The 18479-nt window shown below is 36.9% G+C and overlaps 1 protein-coding gene across 3 annotated transcripts in view; it reads left to right on the forward strand.

Moving 5' to 3' along the window:
- Positions 1–18479, forward strand: part of LOC118764264 (telomere repeats-binding bouquet formation protein 1-like) — a 139577-nt gene that overhangs the window by 95006 nt on the left and 26092 nt on the right. For all 3 annotated transcript variants that reach the window (XR_005000064.1, XM_036504812.1, XM_036504813.1), the window contains exons 7-10: positions 116–241; positions 8849–9007; positions 11047–11178; positions 17419–17544. Coding sequence is in view for 2 of the 3 variants with exons in the window: in XM_036504812.1 (XP_036360705.1) it covers positions 116–241; positions 8849–9007; positions 11047–11178; positions 17419–17544 (543 nt within the window). In the remaining variant the exon portion in view is untranslated. The remainder of the gene's footprint in view (positions 1–115; positions 242–8848; positions 9008–11046; positions 11179–17418; positions 17545–18479) is intronic.

Below are 18479 nucleotides of genomic sequence, written 5' to 3' on the forward strand. Positions count from 1 at the left end.
ATCCATAAGTTGAAATATAATACATATTTTATTTGATATTTTCATTTTCAAAATTGTTTTTGAAATGTTTGAAGTTTTTATTTACATATTCACATACGTAATCATCTTTTTATAGCTGAGAATCAAGAATATTGTGCAAAATATGTTCTGAATTTGAGTTTGCTATTCATCAAACAATGCCAACATCTTTTAGCTGTGCAAAGTGTAGTAAGACTTATTGCAGTACTTGTTGCTTCTAATGGTAAGTAGACACTATATACGCACACTAGATATATATTTTGATACTTAGAATTGTATTGTTTTTGTTTTTGCTTTCAGAGTTCAGCTTTATTGTTAATGTGTCTGTTAAATAAATATGTTTCTTTGATTAATGCGAACTAGCAGAAGTAATGACTATTAATGTGTGTCTGTGTGTGAATGTGTGTATATGTATGTGTGTGTGAATGTATGTATGTGAATGTATATGTATGTTTGTGTGTGAATTTGTTTGTATGTATGTTTGTGTATATGTGTGTGTGTGAATTTATATGTGAGTATATATGTATGTTTGTGTATATATGAATGTGTGTGTGTGAATTTATATGTGTGTGTGTATATATGAATGTGTGTGTGTGAATGTATATGCATGTATGTGTATATTTGTGTGTATATATTTCGATGTAAGAAAAATTATTAGTTGATTATATTCTTTTTTTTTTTATCGTTTTAAATTCTTAATGTAAAAATGAATTATTTATGAGAGACATTATAATTTTTACCTGAGGTGTTTTTAAATTTTATATTTATTATTACTGTTATGTGTGTGTGTGTATAATTTTTATTATGGACATTAGAAGGAAAAGGTTAAAACTAAAAAGTTATTACTCTTAATAATGCTTCAGTTAGTGAAACGATATTTGTGAATATTTCAATTTGAAAATAAAAATGTAAAAAAGAAAAAGGTGATTAAGAAACTTGCTTTGCGACCATGTGGTTTCAAGTTCAGTACCACTGCACAGCATCTTGGGCAAACATCTTCTACAATAGCTCTAGGTTGACAAATGCTTTGCAAATGAACTTAGTTAATGGAAATTGTGTGGAAGCCAGTCATCATCTTTTATAGTCTGTTGTCCATGCTGGCAAAGGTTGGACAGTTTGACCAGGGCTGATAAGCTGGAAGGCTGCACTAGACTCCAGTCTGATTTGGCATGGTTTTCTATGGCTGGATGCCCTTCCTAATGCCAACAACTCTGAGAGTATAATGGATGCTTTTATGTGCTACCAGCATGGGTGCCATTTGTGGGTGAATGTGTGTGTGTGTGTGTGAGTGAGTTTGACAACCAGTGTCATTTTTTACATCCCCTTAACTTAGCAGTTCAGCAGAAAAGACTGATAGGATAAGTACTACACTTTAAAAAAAAAGTACTAGGGTTGATTTATTTAACTACAAACTCTTCAAGGTGGTGCCCCAGCATGGCCACAGTCTAAAGACTGAAACAAGTGAAAGATAAAAGATATAGATAGGAACAGACATGGCTGTGTGGTTAAGAAGCTCACTTACTGATTTGGGATTCAGTCACACACCAGTGCACCTTGGGGGAGTGGCTCATGCTAAAGCCCCAGTCTAACCAATGCCTTTTGAGGGAATTAGGTAGATGGAAACTGTGTGGAAGCCTGTCATGTGTAGGTGTGTATATAATAATAATTTAATAATAATAAGCCTGTCATGTGTAGATGTATATATAATATATAAGTGCTGGAGTCAATCCATTTGACTAAACTCCTCCAAGGTAGTGCCCCAGCATGGCCACAGTCCAATCGCTCAAACAAGTAAAAGACAACTGATAAAGACAAACATTTACTCACAACAAGCACAAGACATTTTGTCGTTTGTGAGAGGAAATGTGAGGATATATATGTTCTAATGAAGTGAGGAACAACCTATACACAACTTATACACAATATTAACCTCAGCAGGGAAAGCTTAAGATATGTACCATTTAGATTTTATGATGGACTTGTTGGCTGTGAAAATACTGTTTCCAATTAATACATGAGAATGTTTTTACGTTTATGGAGCTGGACATCTAATGATAGCAGAGAAGAAAATGATTATAACAGGCAAAACACTAACATAAATATGTAAAGAATAAACTAGAAAACGTTACTTATTTTTGCTAAATTATTCATTAAGTATTATAAATATTTCTGTGCAGAAAATTTCTTGCCAGTATTATATGCATGTGTAGCCAATTAGGTTTTAACATATGTTACATGAGTTTAGCACATTGCTCAAGACACAACTTATTAATTATGTATTAGTATTTAAAAAGAGAAAAAATTAGATATAAGGGGAATTAATTGTAATTCACAAATGAGAAGATTGCAGTGGTATAGATCTGAGATGTGTATGAAAACTGGCAGCTGGATGAAAAATTGCCAAGGGACCTAAATGGGAGGAACTTTGGTAAGAGGACGAAGATGTGGGGAAAAAAAAGTGGTAAGAGCCAATCTCAGGATGCTGAACCTTGTGAAGGAGATGATAAGGGACTGCAACAAGTATGAGATACTGTGCTGCAGAGCACCTGTGTAAGCCTTGAAAAGCAGATATAAAATGATGATGATGATGATTATTATAGTTGTGTGGTTAAGAAGCTTGCTTTGCAACTGCAGGATTTTGAGTTCAGTTCCATAGCATGGCAACTTGGGTAAGTGAGTTCTATAGCCCCAGGCAGACCTATGTCTTGTGGGTAAATTTGATTGGTGGAATCAATATGGAAGCCCATTGTGTGTGTGTGAGACCTCTCTACTGCATGACAGCTGGTTTTGTTTTGTTTATGTCATTGTAACTTAGTGATTCAGCAAAGGCACTAATAGAGTAATTACCAGACTTGAAAAATGTTTAAGTAATGAGGTTGTGTTGTTCAACTAAAACACATCGGTGTGGTGCTCCAGCATGGCTGCAATTCAATGGCTGAAAACAAGCAAAAGATTTTTTTTTAATATTCTGAATAAAAATATGGAACATGGAATTTTGATATATTTCACCTGTGAAACATAACAAAGATTTTCCAAAGACATTCAGCACAAAATGCAATGGGTAACACTGAGAGACAAAAGCAAAGATGAAGAATTAATGGGGGTTAGGTTTAGTGGAAGCTAGTTAATTTCTTTAACACAAGCCATCCAAAAATATTCTAACCAGATGTGATTAAGTATGGGGGTGAGGTGGGGTGGTAAGAAAAGAAAAACATTATTAAAGGAATGTATTTGATGATGTATTTGAAATAAAAACAGAATCATAGTTTTTCTTCACTGGAAGTTAATTACACATGAACAAACAGAAAAACAAGACGTAGTATAAGGCACTTTTTCTTTTTCAATTACAAATAGCTGATTAAATCTCGTTATGGAAAGCGGACGTTAAATGACGATGATGATGATATATATTCTTTTCTACTTTAGGCACTAGGCCTGAAGTTTCGGGGGATGGGGCCAGTCGATTAGATCGACTCCAGTACGTAACTGGTACTTAATTTGAACTCAGAACATAAAGACAGACGAAATATCACTAAGCATTTCGCCCAGCATGCTAATGTTTCTGCCAGCTTGCTGCCTTATAATAATATTTTAAGAATCTTTTTTACTCTAGGCTCAAGGACCGAAATTTTGGGGAAGGGAGCCAGTTGATTAGATCGACCTCAGTACGCAACTGGTACTTAATTTATTGATCCCAAAAAGATGAAAGGCAAAGTTAACCTCGGTGGAATTTGAACTCAGAACATAAAGACAGACGAAATACCAATAAACATTTCACTTGGCATGCTAACATTTCTGCCAGCTCGCTGTCTTATATATATGTATATATTAAGAAATAAAAGTACCTTAAAACTCAAGAATGACTGAAGATACTGAGAGTAAAAAAAAAAAGTAAAGGACCCAAGATTGTGTGGTCTGAGGTTCGATACCACAGTGTGACACCTAGGGCATGTTTTGTACTGTAGCCTTTGTCTGACCAGCCTTGTGAGTGGGTTTAGTTGACTAAAACTGAAAGAAGCCCTTTGTGTGTATGTAATATACATACATCATCATCATCTAGTGTTTTAAATCTGGGTTTTGTCCCCGTTAATGGGTGTGGCCGGATCTACTTCAATGCCATAGCAACTGAGGCAAGCAGGTGCAGCCCACCCCAATCTTTGGGCTGCCTGGTGCCCATTCTCGTTTGCTATCATGAGGCTTTTTTGGAGCTGGATTTTCAACGGGGAGCATGTTCTTGCTTACCCCCAACCTGAGTTTCTGGACATGAGTGGTCCTGGGACCAAAGGCCTCTACCATGACTTTTAGGGAATGCGATATAAAAACTAGCACAGAAAGGTGGGGCCGCTACTCCCTGAGGCCCCATTCGAAGCCTCCCTACCTATATATATATATATAATATATATATATATATATATATGTATATATACATACACACACACACACTCACACATGAATTTGTGTTGTAAGACTCCTGATGTGAAATCGTGTTGAAACAGGATGGTATTTCTTTTTTGCCAAATAAACACACACACTATATATATTTGTTCTTCACTCATTTATTACTGTTTTTATTCTAACTCATGTCCCTTGTCCATAGAAGAACAGAAGGGAGTAAGTGGAGCAAGAATACACACAAAAACAAAAAGTGTCATTGAAGAGGTCACAGATTTGTGATGAAAGATTTCCAGCCAATGGACATGAGTTAGAATAAGAACAGTGATGAACAGATATATAGTCTGTGTGTGTTTATTTGACAAAAAAAAAATCCAAAAACACCATCCTGAAAAAAACTATATGTATGTGTGTGTGTGTGTGTGTGTGTGTATATATACATGTGTTGAGCTGGTATGAAATGCATACTCTGAGGAGTGTGATTGTGTTTGAGGTAAATGGAGCGTGAAAGTGAAGTAGAATGAGGTGGTGGGGACAGGTAGAGGAGGAGAGTGGGATGGTTGGTTTGAAAAGTGAGGACACCCAAATCTGGGCGAGTTGGTGTGAGGGCAGTTGGTATGGCATTGAAGTAGATCTGGCCACCCCTATTAATGGGGAAAAAACCCGGATTTAAAACACTGCATAATGATGATACATACATATATATATATACCATCATCATCATTGTTTAATATCTGTTTTCCAAGCTGGCATGGGTTGGACGGTTTCACTGAGGTCTGGAGAGCCAGCGGCTGCACCAGGCTCCAATCTGATTTGCCAATGTTTCTACAGCTAGATGCCCTTCCTAACGCCAACCACTCCGAGAGTGTAGTGGGTGCTTTTTATGTGCCACCAGCACAGGAGCCAACCAGGCGGGCCTGGCATTGATGCTGGCATGGGTTGGATAGTGTGACTAGAGCTGGCAAGCTAAGGGACTGCACCAGACACCAGTTTGATTTGACATGGTTTCTATGGTTGGATGCCTTCCCTAATGCCAACCACCTTACAGAGTGTACTGGGTTTTACATGGCACAGCACAGGCACCTTTTATGTGACACTGCATGGATGCTTTTACATGAAGCTGCACACACACACACATGTACATGTATGTATGTATGCATGTATGCGTGCATGCTAACGGAATGAGAAAGGAGTGTTCAGTACATGTTGTAAAGGATGTGTTTTGTTTTTAATAAAAATATTGTGTGTGCACCTTTGACTAAACATCACATGATGGTTGCAAATGAGCATCATCCTTATACAGGTGAAGTTGTTTAATTCCAGTCTTCTGTGAAAAATGTGTTGGGCCATGAGAAATATTACCTTGTTCAGAAACAAGGGAGAGTTGGCAACAGGAAAAGCATCTGATCATAGAAAATCTGCTTCAACAAATTCCATATGACCCTTGCAAGCATGGAAAATTGGACATTGAATGATGATGATGATGATGTGTGTATGAATGTGTGTGTGTCTACCTTTCAATTATTCTAATTTTGAATTACATTTACACTTTTGGGAAAATAAGGATTTTTCTTCATTCCTTTTATTTCAGGTGGGAGGTGTGTGTGTGTGTGAAGAGAGTAGTTAAACTTAGATAAATTCAATGAGAATTGTGCTATAAATAAAATATTGTTGGGTTGCGACAATATAGCGGCAGAATAGAAATGATATATAATAGTTTAGTGGAATGAATTTAAAATCAAAATCAATAAAAAGGAAAAAGAATAATCATTTTGATTTTATAATTTGTTAAGAATCTGAATTTCTTTTTAAATTTTTGAAGTCAATTTTCACTTGTATTAAAGCATTCATTCAGGCAAAATGTAATGGAATAAACAAATATTTATTTTCCACTAAATATATTAAATTGTCAGTTTCTATTGATAGTAGTACTTCTTAAAGAAACTTAGTGGATCATCTATTTTAAAAATATCTGAGCAGTTTGAAACCTGTTCAAAGCGACAAAGAGCAAAACTGGAATTATAAATAAAATGATTTTACGGTGAGTTTGAAACGGGAAGGCATAGCAAGACCAAAATTATAGTTTGGAAAGGAAAAAAAAAATTATGCAATAAATAAAGTTAGATTTTAAAACTAGTGGCAATACATGTTTTACCCTAAAGCAATGTAAATAGTTGAAATCTATTATATCTCTAAATCTGAATGTAATTTTAATTTAATTTTAATTATCACTTTATGGTTAGAAATTTAGATTATGGATTAAATGTAATAATGTTAGACATAGGCATTGGGTGGGAAAACATTTTTTATATAAATCTGTGCAAGATTCAGTGTTTTATCTATACTTAGAAATAGGATGGTGCAAATATATATATATATATATATATATATATATATATATATATAGAGAGAGAGATAGATAGATAGATAGATAGATGGAGAGAGAGAGAGATACACACATATAAGTGTTTAAGAGAAGGTACACTAACATATCCATTGATACAGCACTGAAAAGAACGACCTAATATTGCATGAACAGCTAGAAATAGCAACTTGCCCTCCCCCTCAGATAACACTCTTTTTTCCTTTCTCTCATTTTTCATATCCTTTTATTAACCCTTTATTTCTATAAATATCTATCTCTCCAGCATTTTCCTCAACAGCCACCTAGTACATTTCATCAATATATATTGCTCTCTCAATTGGACTGTAGATCTATCTACCTCTCTATTTAGACATATTCTATTTTCCCTACTGTTGTATGTACTCTTCTTATGAGGGATGGGTTGCATATGACAGTCTGTGTTTTAGACAAACTGCTTTGATCTGCATTTAATATGTAACTTCCACAGAAACAGCTGTAAAGAATTATCTGCAACTTACCTTTATATTATCGAAGACTTTTTCACCAGTGATCCTCTGGATCTTATTTATCTATTACGATTCCCTGGATCTCACCTGTTGTGATCCCATGGATCTAGGTCAAATCAACACTAAGAGCTTCACAGATACTCTTCTGTCTCATCCTGGTGTATTCCTGCATCTGCCAAATTTATGATGAACGTTCACCTTTCAGATCTTTCCTGGTTTCCTGCTATATTTTTATGTATATTTTTGTTCTCTCTATAATATGTTATCTGAATATGTTATAAATTCATTTGATACCTTGCAACTCATCATCATCATCGTCGTCATCATAATTTCATATCTATGCTTCATTTTGGGATGGTTTGAACAGTTTGATAGGATCTGATAAAGCCCAAGGATTGCATTGTGCTCTGATGTCTACTCTGGACACCATTCCTAATGCCCACCACTTTGCAATGTTGACTGGGTTCTTTTTTTTCTTTCATACCACCAGCACTGTTGAGGTTGCCATGCAGCTTACAGGACTACAAACCCCGTGAGAAGTGGTGGTGTCAGCTTAATGCTAAGGGATTAGGGTTTAGAATATGAAAGTTCTTGTTTCAGTCATTGAACTGCAGCCATGCTGGAGCACTGCCTTAAAGTTTTAGTTATACTAATTAATTCGTATCTTACTACTGTCTTGTGTATATTTCAATTGAAAATGAAGAATATTTTCTTTCTCGCCTTTTTTTTTGTTTTTCATGTTTTATTATTAGACAAATACCAATGAGAATTTAAGTAGAGTGAATTTGGAGTTCAGGTATACTTTATAATTATGAATATGAGGTGCAAGTGTGGCTGTGTGGTTAAGAGGTTTGCTTACCAACCACATGGTTTTGGGTTCAATCCTACTGCAAGGCACTTTGGGCCAGTAACTTCTACTATTGCTCCAGGCTGCCAAAGCCTTGTGTCTGAGTTTGGTAGATGGAAACTGAAAGATACCTGTTGTAAGTGTATGTGTGTGTTTCTGTGTATGTGTGTGTATGATTGTGTGTTTGTATCTCCTTGTCTTGACATTGCATAATAGTTGTAAATGATTGTTACTCTCATACAAACAGTGACGTTCATTACCAACATTCTGCTTAAACATGTCTTGTGATGGGGGAAATATTACCTTACTTGGAAACAGGTTTAGGTTGGTGGCACAAAGGGCATCCAGCCTTAGAAAACCTGCCTCAATAAATTCTGTTCCTCTCATGCAAGCATGATGATGATTGTGTGTGTGTGTGTGTGTGTCTCCTTGTCGTGACTACCTTTGGTTGTTGTAAATGAATGGCATTCATCTTAGATATTCTGCAGAAACATGTCAGGCAAGGAGTAAACTATTACTTTTGCTTGGAAACAAATAAGAGTTGGCCACAAGAAGAGCACCCAGTAGTAGTAGTAGATCTGCCCCAACAGATCCCATCCAACCCATGCAAGCATAGAAAAGTAAACGTTAAATCAATGATGATGACAATGATGGTTATATTTCAATATTTTTACTGAAATAACAAGTATACACATTCGTTTTTTATTTTTTGTTTATTAGAGACCAACCAAAATACATTGCGAGAAATGGATGGAATTGATGTATTAGTAAAGACAATGAAGATATACACACTTGCTACAGACAATGTTTATAATGCTGAATATTTGAAAACTGCTGTTTTATTAACTTCAGCTCTTGATACATGTCTTTTGGATAATAGTAAGTATCCTTTGATTTTTTTTTTTTTTTTATTTGTTTCAGTCATTTGACTGCAGCTATGCTGGAGCACCGCTTTAGTTGAGCAAATTGACCCCAGGAATTATTCTTTGTAAGCTTAGTACTTATTCTATCAGACCTTTTGCCGAACTGCTAAGTTATGGGGATGTGAACACACCAGCATTGGTTGTCAAGCAATGTTGGGGAGACAAACACAGACACACAAACACACACACACATACACATACAACAGGCTTCTTTCAGTTTCCGTCTACCAAATCCACTGACAAGGCTTTGGTTGACTCATGGTTATAGTAGAAAACACTTGCCCAAGGTGCCAAGCAGTAGGACTGAACCCAGAACCATGTGGTTGGTAAGCAAGCTACTTACCACACAGCTACTCCTGTGCCTATTAGAAACTTTAACTTTAGAACTATTGGTGTACATAGGATAGAGAACTGACTTAACTTTTCTTTAGAGATGAGAGCTTGATGATGATGAGGAGGAGGAAGAAACACTTGTCTGCTTTGCCCTTTGTAGAGCCTCTGACATGGATGTGGTTGATGTTCAATTTGAACACCTGTCAGTTAGCATTCTTTTCATATTACAACTTGGAGTGGTCTTATTCATGCCAGGCACCAAACCAGTATTTGTACTGGACCCACAGAAAAAAAGCAAACTCACTATCTTCAGTTTGGTTTGTGTGCCTATCCTTCATTAATGACCAAAATCACTCAATCATGAACGGGATTCCTCCTAAGGATCTCTACTCTGGAGTAATGTTATTTGATCTGGTGCATAGCTCAGAAGGCAGGGAGTCTGTCCAGATCAAGCTTCTACTTCTCATCAAGAGGTTGCAGCTCCAGTACTATAGATATGTGATTAGAATGTTGTAGGAAATAATTGCAAGACAGATTCTTCAAGCTAAGCTAATCAGCAGGAAACCTAGGGGTAGATCAAAGCTGAAATGGTTTGATAGTATCCATAATCTCAGTTGGCCACACTTAATAATTCCACTACTGCTGCTGCTTGAAACCTCCTCCAAATTTTTGGAGCTCCTATAGCTTATGGAGAGAGGACATGTCATTTGGAAGGACATTGCCAATGTCATATAAATGGCACCTGTGCTGGTAGCATGTAAAAAGTGCCCATTACACCAACCACTTGGAGTGGTTGGTATTAGGAAAGGCATCCAACTATAGAAATCAAGCCAAATCAGACTGGAACCTGGTGCAGCTTTCCAGTTTATACCAGTTCCAGTCAGACTATCTAACCCATGCCAGCATGGAAAGTAGATGTTAAATGATGACTATGATGATTATCACATCAAGTAAAACAAGTGTACCCTCTATTATTGGGATAACTACTCTGGAAAAAGACACAGAATTTCAGACACAAATGACACTCAGAGAAGAAAATGGTTGGGAAAAGTGCTTAAAGTATAGTCCCAAACTTTTTCAGGCTGCCACCTCCTTGACACCCAGGCCACATTCCTAACACCTCCACCCCAACTAACCATCACAAACATGGACTCTTTCTGAAGCAAAATTCAAAGCAACTGTCTTTCACAAATATAACTTAACCTACTGAACCCATTATTTTGTTGTTTTTTACATGAATCGCTACCCCATTATCATCCCACTTTTCTTCAACACCCCCAGTGGGGCAATACCACCCATTTTGGGAACCATTGGTATAGAAGACTGGTCAAGGTGAACCAGAAAGCCCATCTTTGCAAAATGTGCATTTTAATGACACAGCCATGCCTAAAATCATCAACACCACAAGTTCCTGTTTTCCTTCTAAACACTCTAAGCTTCATAACTTGCATAACTTTTGTTAGAATTTATATTTTATTCTTTATTAATAATAATCATTTTATTTTTAAAAAGATTAACATGCCAAAAAATAATAGAAATAATTTCTAATTATTCCAGGAAGTTTTTTTTTTAGAATTTGATAATTAAAAAAATATCTAAAATGGAAAAGGAAAAAAAAAAGAAAGAAATTATATTGTTTGATACACTTTTGTCTTTTCCCAGTGACCAATGCTGAATTGTTTGGTAATTATGGTGGAATAGAAATTTTAGTGAAGCTACTTCATCTCTGTCACAATGATACACCCAATCAAATCCAAATAATTCTTGCAATAGCACATGCTACAGACCATTCTGGTGAGTGTGTATATTTTATCTATTCTTTTATTCTGTTTCTTGTTTCAGTCATCTGACTGCAGCTATGCTGGAGCACCGCCTTTAGTCAAACAAATCGACCCTAGGACTTACTCTTTGTAAGCCTACTACTTATTCTATTGGTCTCTTTTGCCGAACTGCTAAGTTACAGGGACGTACACACACCGGCATCAGTTGTTAAGCAATGGTGGGGGGACAAACACAGACACACAAACATACACACGCACGCACACACACATGACGGGCTTCTTCCAGTTTCTGTCTACCAAATCCACTCACAAGGCTTTGGTCGGGCCGAGGCTATAGTAGGAGACGCTTGCTCAAGGACTGAACCCAGAACCATGTGGTTGGTAAGCAAGCTACTTACCACACAGCCACTCCTGTGCCTATGTTTGTTTATTTTTCATAACTGTTGAACAATACCATCATTAAGCATGGCTGTGCTTCCCAACCGTGTGGTTCTGGGTTCAGTCCCACTGTATGGCACCATGGACAAGTGTCTTCTACTATAACCTCAGGCCAACCAAAGCCTTATTTGTGGATTTGGTAGACAGAAACTGAAAGAAGCCCTTTGTATATATGTATATGCATGTGTGGTTGTGTCTGTGTTTGTCTCTTACCACTGTTTGACAACCGGTGTTGGTGTCTTTACATCCCCATAACTTAGTGATTTGGCAAAAGAGATTGGTAGAATAAGGACCAGGTTTTAAAAATTCGTACTGGGGTCAGATCATTCAACTAAACATTCAAGATGATGTCTCAGCATGGCCACAGCCTAATGACTGAAACATGTAACACATCAAGGATTAGTTACAAGTTGCAAGGGAGTGTTTGTAACTTGTTGCAGAACAAATATAGTAAAGAAAGTTTTTGAAGAGCACTGTTGTTTTTTTTATCCTTCCACTGATGTTTGCATCCTTCACCAACTTACATAATGCACATCTGTAAAAGACACGCATATATGCACACACTCACACATGCACACACACACATATATCAATCAGGTTTCTATACAATTTCCAGCTGTCAATTTACTTCTCAAAGTATTGGTTGCCTCAGGGCTTTGTTAGAAAATTTGCTCAAAAGTGAAGAAAAAAAAACATGCCTGAGGTCAAACCTAAAAACACCTGCTTGTAAAAAAAAAACATCAGAAGCTTACAGTTATGACGTACTGTGTGTGTTTGTGTGTGTGTGTGTGTGTGTGTTATTATGGTGTCACTGATAGAATCTGCGACATTATCATTTCTGGTTGGGCTACCACTGGTAACACTTGTTAGCATCTCTTGTCAACAAATTGTCTATTGCTTCTACCGTTTTAAACTCCTTTAGCTCCTTTTAGAACAAAAAACAATCCCTTATTGTTTGGTAACAATAAGCTGGTAACAGGAAATGCATCTGGCTGTAAAAATCTTGCCTGAATTTCCTTCTGTCTAAGCTATGTTGGCATAGAAAACAGATTTTAAATGGAATAAACAGCTTAACTACATGGCTATTTTCCAAATATTTATGAGAAATAAAGTATTATTTAAGATGTTTTTTGCTCATTACATTTTAGATTCTTTTGTTGTATGAATTCATATTTCTACATAGCTAATTTTTAAAATTATTTATTTCTTATTTAATTTTTTTGATTGGATTATATTTTCCAGGAAAATTTATCTTCAGTAGAGGCTAAATTTGTTCAGACATTCAGTTGCTAGTGGTTACTTGCTTCTAATGACACTCAAAGATGCAGAAATCTTGATTTAACAATTCCCTCATCACTGCTAGATGCTATTCTTCTGCTTCTGATAGACTTCTGTGTTTTTTAGCACTGTATGTGCTGGTGCCACGTAAAAAGCACTTGTATTGGCACTACATAAACACACCCATGCCAGTACTGCGTAAAAGCACCCAGTGCATTTTGTAAAGTGGTTGGCATTAGGAAGGGCATCCAAATATAGAAACCATGCCAAAACAGACATGGAGCTTGGTGCAGATTTCCAGCTTGCCAGCTCCTGTCAAACTGTCCAACCCATGCCAGCATGGAAAATGGATGTTAAATGATGATGATGATGTATATACAAGGTGTTTTCTTGAGACGATTATTATAATTTTGTGGCTTTCTATAAATCCAAGTGGTACTATGTTGAGAAGAAGACCTATCAGACCAAGTAAAATTGCTGTCATGGCAGATACTGGTGTCATGCAAATGACTTGTAGAAGCACCTATTACACTCTCAGAGTGGTTGGTGTTAGGAAAGCCATCCAACTGTAGAAACCATGCCAAATCAGCTGGAGTCTGGTGCAGCCTCCCAGCTTGCCAGCTCTGGTCAAACTGTCCAACCCATGCCAACATGGACAATGGACATTAAATGATGATGATAATGATGTCTGGCAATATGAGATTCTTGAGAAGATCTGCCCACTTCAGTGAAACTGAGTTCTGGGAGTGATGTGTGTTCCACCCATATGTAACAATAAAATTTTTCACACACCCTGCTCCAACAAACCAATCATCTCTTTCTTACATTTCCTCTTTATCTCTCACTCCCCAATCTTGTCCCCATTGCCTTGCTCACTGTATCATTGCTATCCTGTTGACCCCACCAGCACTACCACCTCTATATACCCAGGTTTCACCAGTTACTACATTCCCATCCCATCACTCTTTGCATTCACATGAAGTCCCTACTCCCTATTCATGTACCATTAGCAATTCTCTACCATCCCACTTATATTCTGATCCCCGTATCTTGAGGGTATGCCCTGGTACTTTGCCACTATCTCTCTCTCTCTCTCATGCTCCCTTGCTCTCTTCCACTCTCTCTCATTCTTGATCACATACTCTCTCTCCCTCTTTTTCTTGCTCTCTCCCTCTGATTGGGTAACCAGGTATCTCCTCTACAGCAAGGCACTTGTTTCTATCCCTCTGTTACATTCTAACTGCTCATCACCTTGCACAAAGCTACCTCCTCCAGTGACCCCCACCCCTTAAAGGATCTTTGTATTGCAAGTTATTTGGTGACCCTGCCAGTTCTGGTGCCACATATAAAGCATCCAGTCCACTCTGCAAAGTGGTTGATGTGAGGAAGGCAACCAGCTGTAAGAACCATGCCAAAACAGACCGTGAAGCCTGGTGCCATCTTCTACCTAGCCATCTCCTCTCAAATCGTCTGATCCATGACAGCATGGAAAACAGACGTTAAATGATAATGGTGATGAGCCTCCTTGTTAAGTTGGATATTCAGATTGCTATTTTGAAAACTAATTCTTTTTCAGATACTAACAAAGAACTACATACAATATTCACATACAAAATGTGACCACAACTGTATAAATAGCTTTTATTTTTTTTATCTGTTAGTGAAACTGTAATAAAAAAATTTTATGAAAATTGAAAGCATTCTAAAGTAGTAATCCATGAAGTAATGTTGATTAAAAATTTTTTTTTTATTCCCTTATGCAGCTAAGTGGAAAAAGGAAGGGCAATGTCCATGAGCTTTCTATAAAGCCTGTGACACTTGTGGGAAGAAGTTATCTACAGATCAGAAACCTTGACCAAATGCTTTCAATAGAGTGGACTATTCTAAAACCACCTTTGCAGAAGGTGGTGAAGGCCTGAACTGGGCAGAAGATTTAGTCTACCATCCAAAAGTGAATAATGGGGCTTCCATACAATTTTCATCAACCAAATGTCACAGACTTTAGTTAAGCTGAGTTTTTGATAGGAAACACTTCTTAATGTGCTTGAAATGAAGTAGTTGAAAAGTGAACTTCTTGACTACACTGCTTTAATCGTGTCCATTAGTTAGGTAAAGATGATACTGGGGATTATTAGTTTAGCTGTGGATGTCTTTAGAATTATTCTCTATGAATCAGAATAAAGGAGATTCAAGGAGAAATAAATTATAGAGCTTAAAGAGTCCATATTCTTGGGAAGAAAGTAATGTAACCGTTTCAAAAACTTTTATATATTATTTTATATATATTTCAAGGAAAATGAGGAAGTCAGAAAATGATTGATGAGTATTAAATTTAGCAACTTATTACATTCAATATTGCCATGGAAGAAGTAGTTTCCCGCTGCTGTAGATGAATGAAATGGGAATATGCATGCAAGCATGACTGTGTCATTAAGAAATTCTCTTCACAGCCATATGATTCTCAGTTCAATCCCACCTTTACTCTGGTTTGACCAGTCTTGAGTGGAATTCAGTAGATTACAGCTATGCAGAACCTAACTGTATATGCACACACACACACACTGGTATACACACACGTGTGCACACATACACATGCACACACACATGCACAAACACATACATGCATATGCACACACATCATCATTGTCATTTAACATTCATTGTCCATGCTGGCATGGGTTGCACAGTTTGACCAGGACAGGAGAGCTGTGTCAGGTTCCAGCCTGATTTGGTCTTGTTTCTACAGTTGGATGCTTTTCCTAATGCCAACCACTTTACAGTATTTGCTGGGAGCTTTTTTATGTGGATCAACACAGACTGGCATGGGTGCCATTTATGTAGATTGGCACTGGTGCTTTTTATAGTTGTATTTTACAGATTTAATGGTTTAGCAAAGAATCTCAAATTTCACTAATTCTGCAACTCTTCTGGAACAAAGTATTTTGAATTTATAAATACATTTGAATTAGTGAAAATATTTTTGTGTGAATCAACTGTTTAGAATGAATCTGATTCATTAGTCAAACCAATTTCTCTATGGTATGTGGAATCAAAGAATTAGAGACAGACAGAGTAATTAAATTACCTCATTTCATCTTAAGTAATCACCATTATATAAAACTGCTTTATAATCAATATTTAAAAAAGTATATATATACATATAAGATTGTATAATAAGTATGTATGTAAAAATATATATAAACAACTGGAAGTTGAATGACTAATATACAGTAGATAGGTACCTAATTAAGCCAAATAAATGTAATACATGAAAGATGTATTTGTAGATGTACTCTTAAACAAGGGCAAACAAATGTACCAAAGTCTGATGAAGGTTAAGCAGGCTGAAACTTTGAAGTCATTGTCAATACTTTTCTTGTTAAAGAATAATAGAGATATACTCTATTGAAAGTATTGAGTCATCCTTGAGTTTGATGCAGAATTTTTTTTTTATTGTAATGTAACATAGAATAAACATTTATATCCATCCATCCATCCATTCATCTATCCACCTATCTATCTATCTATCTATCACACACACACACACACACACACTGCTAGCTAGCTAGCTTTGTGTGTGTGTATAATGTATTATGAAGCAGCCATTACCCCTCAACATGGTTGGTGTTAGGAAGGGCTTCCAGCTGTAGAAACCATACCAAATCAGATTGGAGTTTGGTGCAACCTCTCCACTAGCCAGCCCTGGTCAAACCATCCAACCCATGCCAGCATGGACAACAAACGTTAAATGTTGATGATGATTGATGAGTTATCAATCCACTTTTCCATACTTGTATGAGTCAGACATTTTGGTAAGAATTTGATATATATGTACATTAATAGTGGGTGAAAAAACAGTGAAATGGTAAAAAATTGGATAGGAAGTTGCAAAAGAAGAAGATTAAAGATAATGTAAAAAAAAAAGAAAATTCATGTGCATCGTTTGACTGCTTTGGTTACTTTTGTAACTCTGTATGTTTGTGTGCAGCTCACCTTTTCTCTGCCTCCCATCCTGTTCCTTTCCATAGAACTGCATTTCCGCCTCTCCTCTAACTGCTTCTGTATTTGTATATTTATTTTTTCCAGTTATCTTTTCTCTATCTTTTTTTTTTTTCTTTACTATCTTTCTTTTTTTTGCTGAAGTACTAACATCTGAAACACCAAGACACTTGAATCTCTTTTTAACCATCTGTAAAAGCTTGAGCCTCTCACACACACACACACACACACACCTTAATATTTAGTTTAGTTTAAGGCAGTGAGATGGCAGAAACGTTAGCACACCAGGCGAAATGCTTAGCAGTATTGTGTCTGTCTTTACGTTCTGAGTTCAAATTCCCAGAAAGTCGACTTTGCCGTTTATCTTTTCGGAGTCAATAAATTAAGTACCAGTTGCATACTGGGGTTGATCTAATCGGCTGCCCTCCACTCCCCAAAAATTTTGGGCCTTGTGCCTAGAGTAGAAAAGAATATTTAGTTTAAGTGTTTCTAGTTTTCTACTTTTCCATTGTCACATATCTTTTTTTTTTTTTTGTAGATATCAACCAGCGATATTTTGTTGACTGTGGTGGCCTTGTTCTTGTGGTCAACTTGTTCATTGAATCTCCTGAAAATACAGAACTACGATCTGCTTTAAAGTATGTCCTACAGATTTGTGTCCCAGGTAAAAATGATTTTTTTTCATTATATATCAATATCTAAGGTGGCAAGCTGGCAGAATTGTTAGCCTGCTGGATGAAATGCTTAACGATATTTCGCTCATTGCTACTTTCCGAGTTCAAATTCTGCCGAGGTTGACTTTGCCTTTCATCCTTTCAGGGTCAATGAAATAAGTACCAGTGAAAAATCGGGGTCATTGTAATTGACTAGTTCCCTCTTCCCCACAAAATTTCAGGCCTTGTGCTCATAGTAGAAAGGATTATATATCTATATTCAAATCATTCTAAGACCAACTTTCCCCTTCATCACTCCAAGGTTCATGATAACTAAGAAACAGTCAAATACTGGTCAATAATATCAGCCAACCCTTTCCCTCAAAATTGCTACCTTTCTGCTTCAATTAAAATCATCATCATCATCGTTTAACGTCCACTTTTCATGCTGGCATGGGTTGGATGGTTTGACTGAGGACTGGTGAGCCAGAAGGCTGCACCTGGCTCAATCTGATCTGGCAAAGTTTCTACAGCTGGATGCCCTTCTTAACAGCAACCACTCTGAGAGTGTAGTGGGTGCTTTTACGTGCCACTTGCATGAGGGCCAGTCAGGCAGTTCTGGCAACGACCACGCTAAAAAGGTGTTTTTTACATGCTACCTGCACAGGAGCCAGTCCAGCAGCACTGGCAACAACCATGCTCGAATGTTGTTTTTTGTGTCCCACTGGCACGTGCCAGTAAGGTGACACTGGCAATGATCATGCTTGAATGGTACTTTTCACGTGCCACTGGCATGGGAGCCAATCCATGGGTGCAGTATTGTTTCACTTCATAGCTTTTACCTGGCCCTGTGTATAAGTAACACTGCAGTTTTATGCAGTGAGATTGAGTATAAAATAGGGCAACTTATCCATGAGTAAATGCATAATGAGCAACTCTGGCAATG

The sequence above is a fragment of the Octopus sinensis genome, linkage group LG7, assembly GCF_006345805.1.
Source record: "Octopus sinensis linkage group LG7, ASM634580v1, whole genome shotgun sequence".
Taxonomy (NCBI): domain Eukaryota; kingdom Metazoa; phylum Mollusca; class Cephalopoda; order Octopoda; family Octopodidae; genus Octopus; species Octopus sinensis.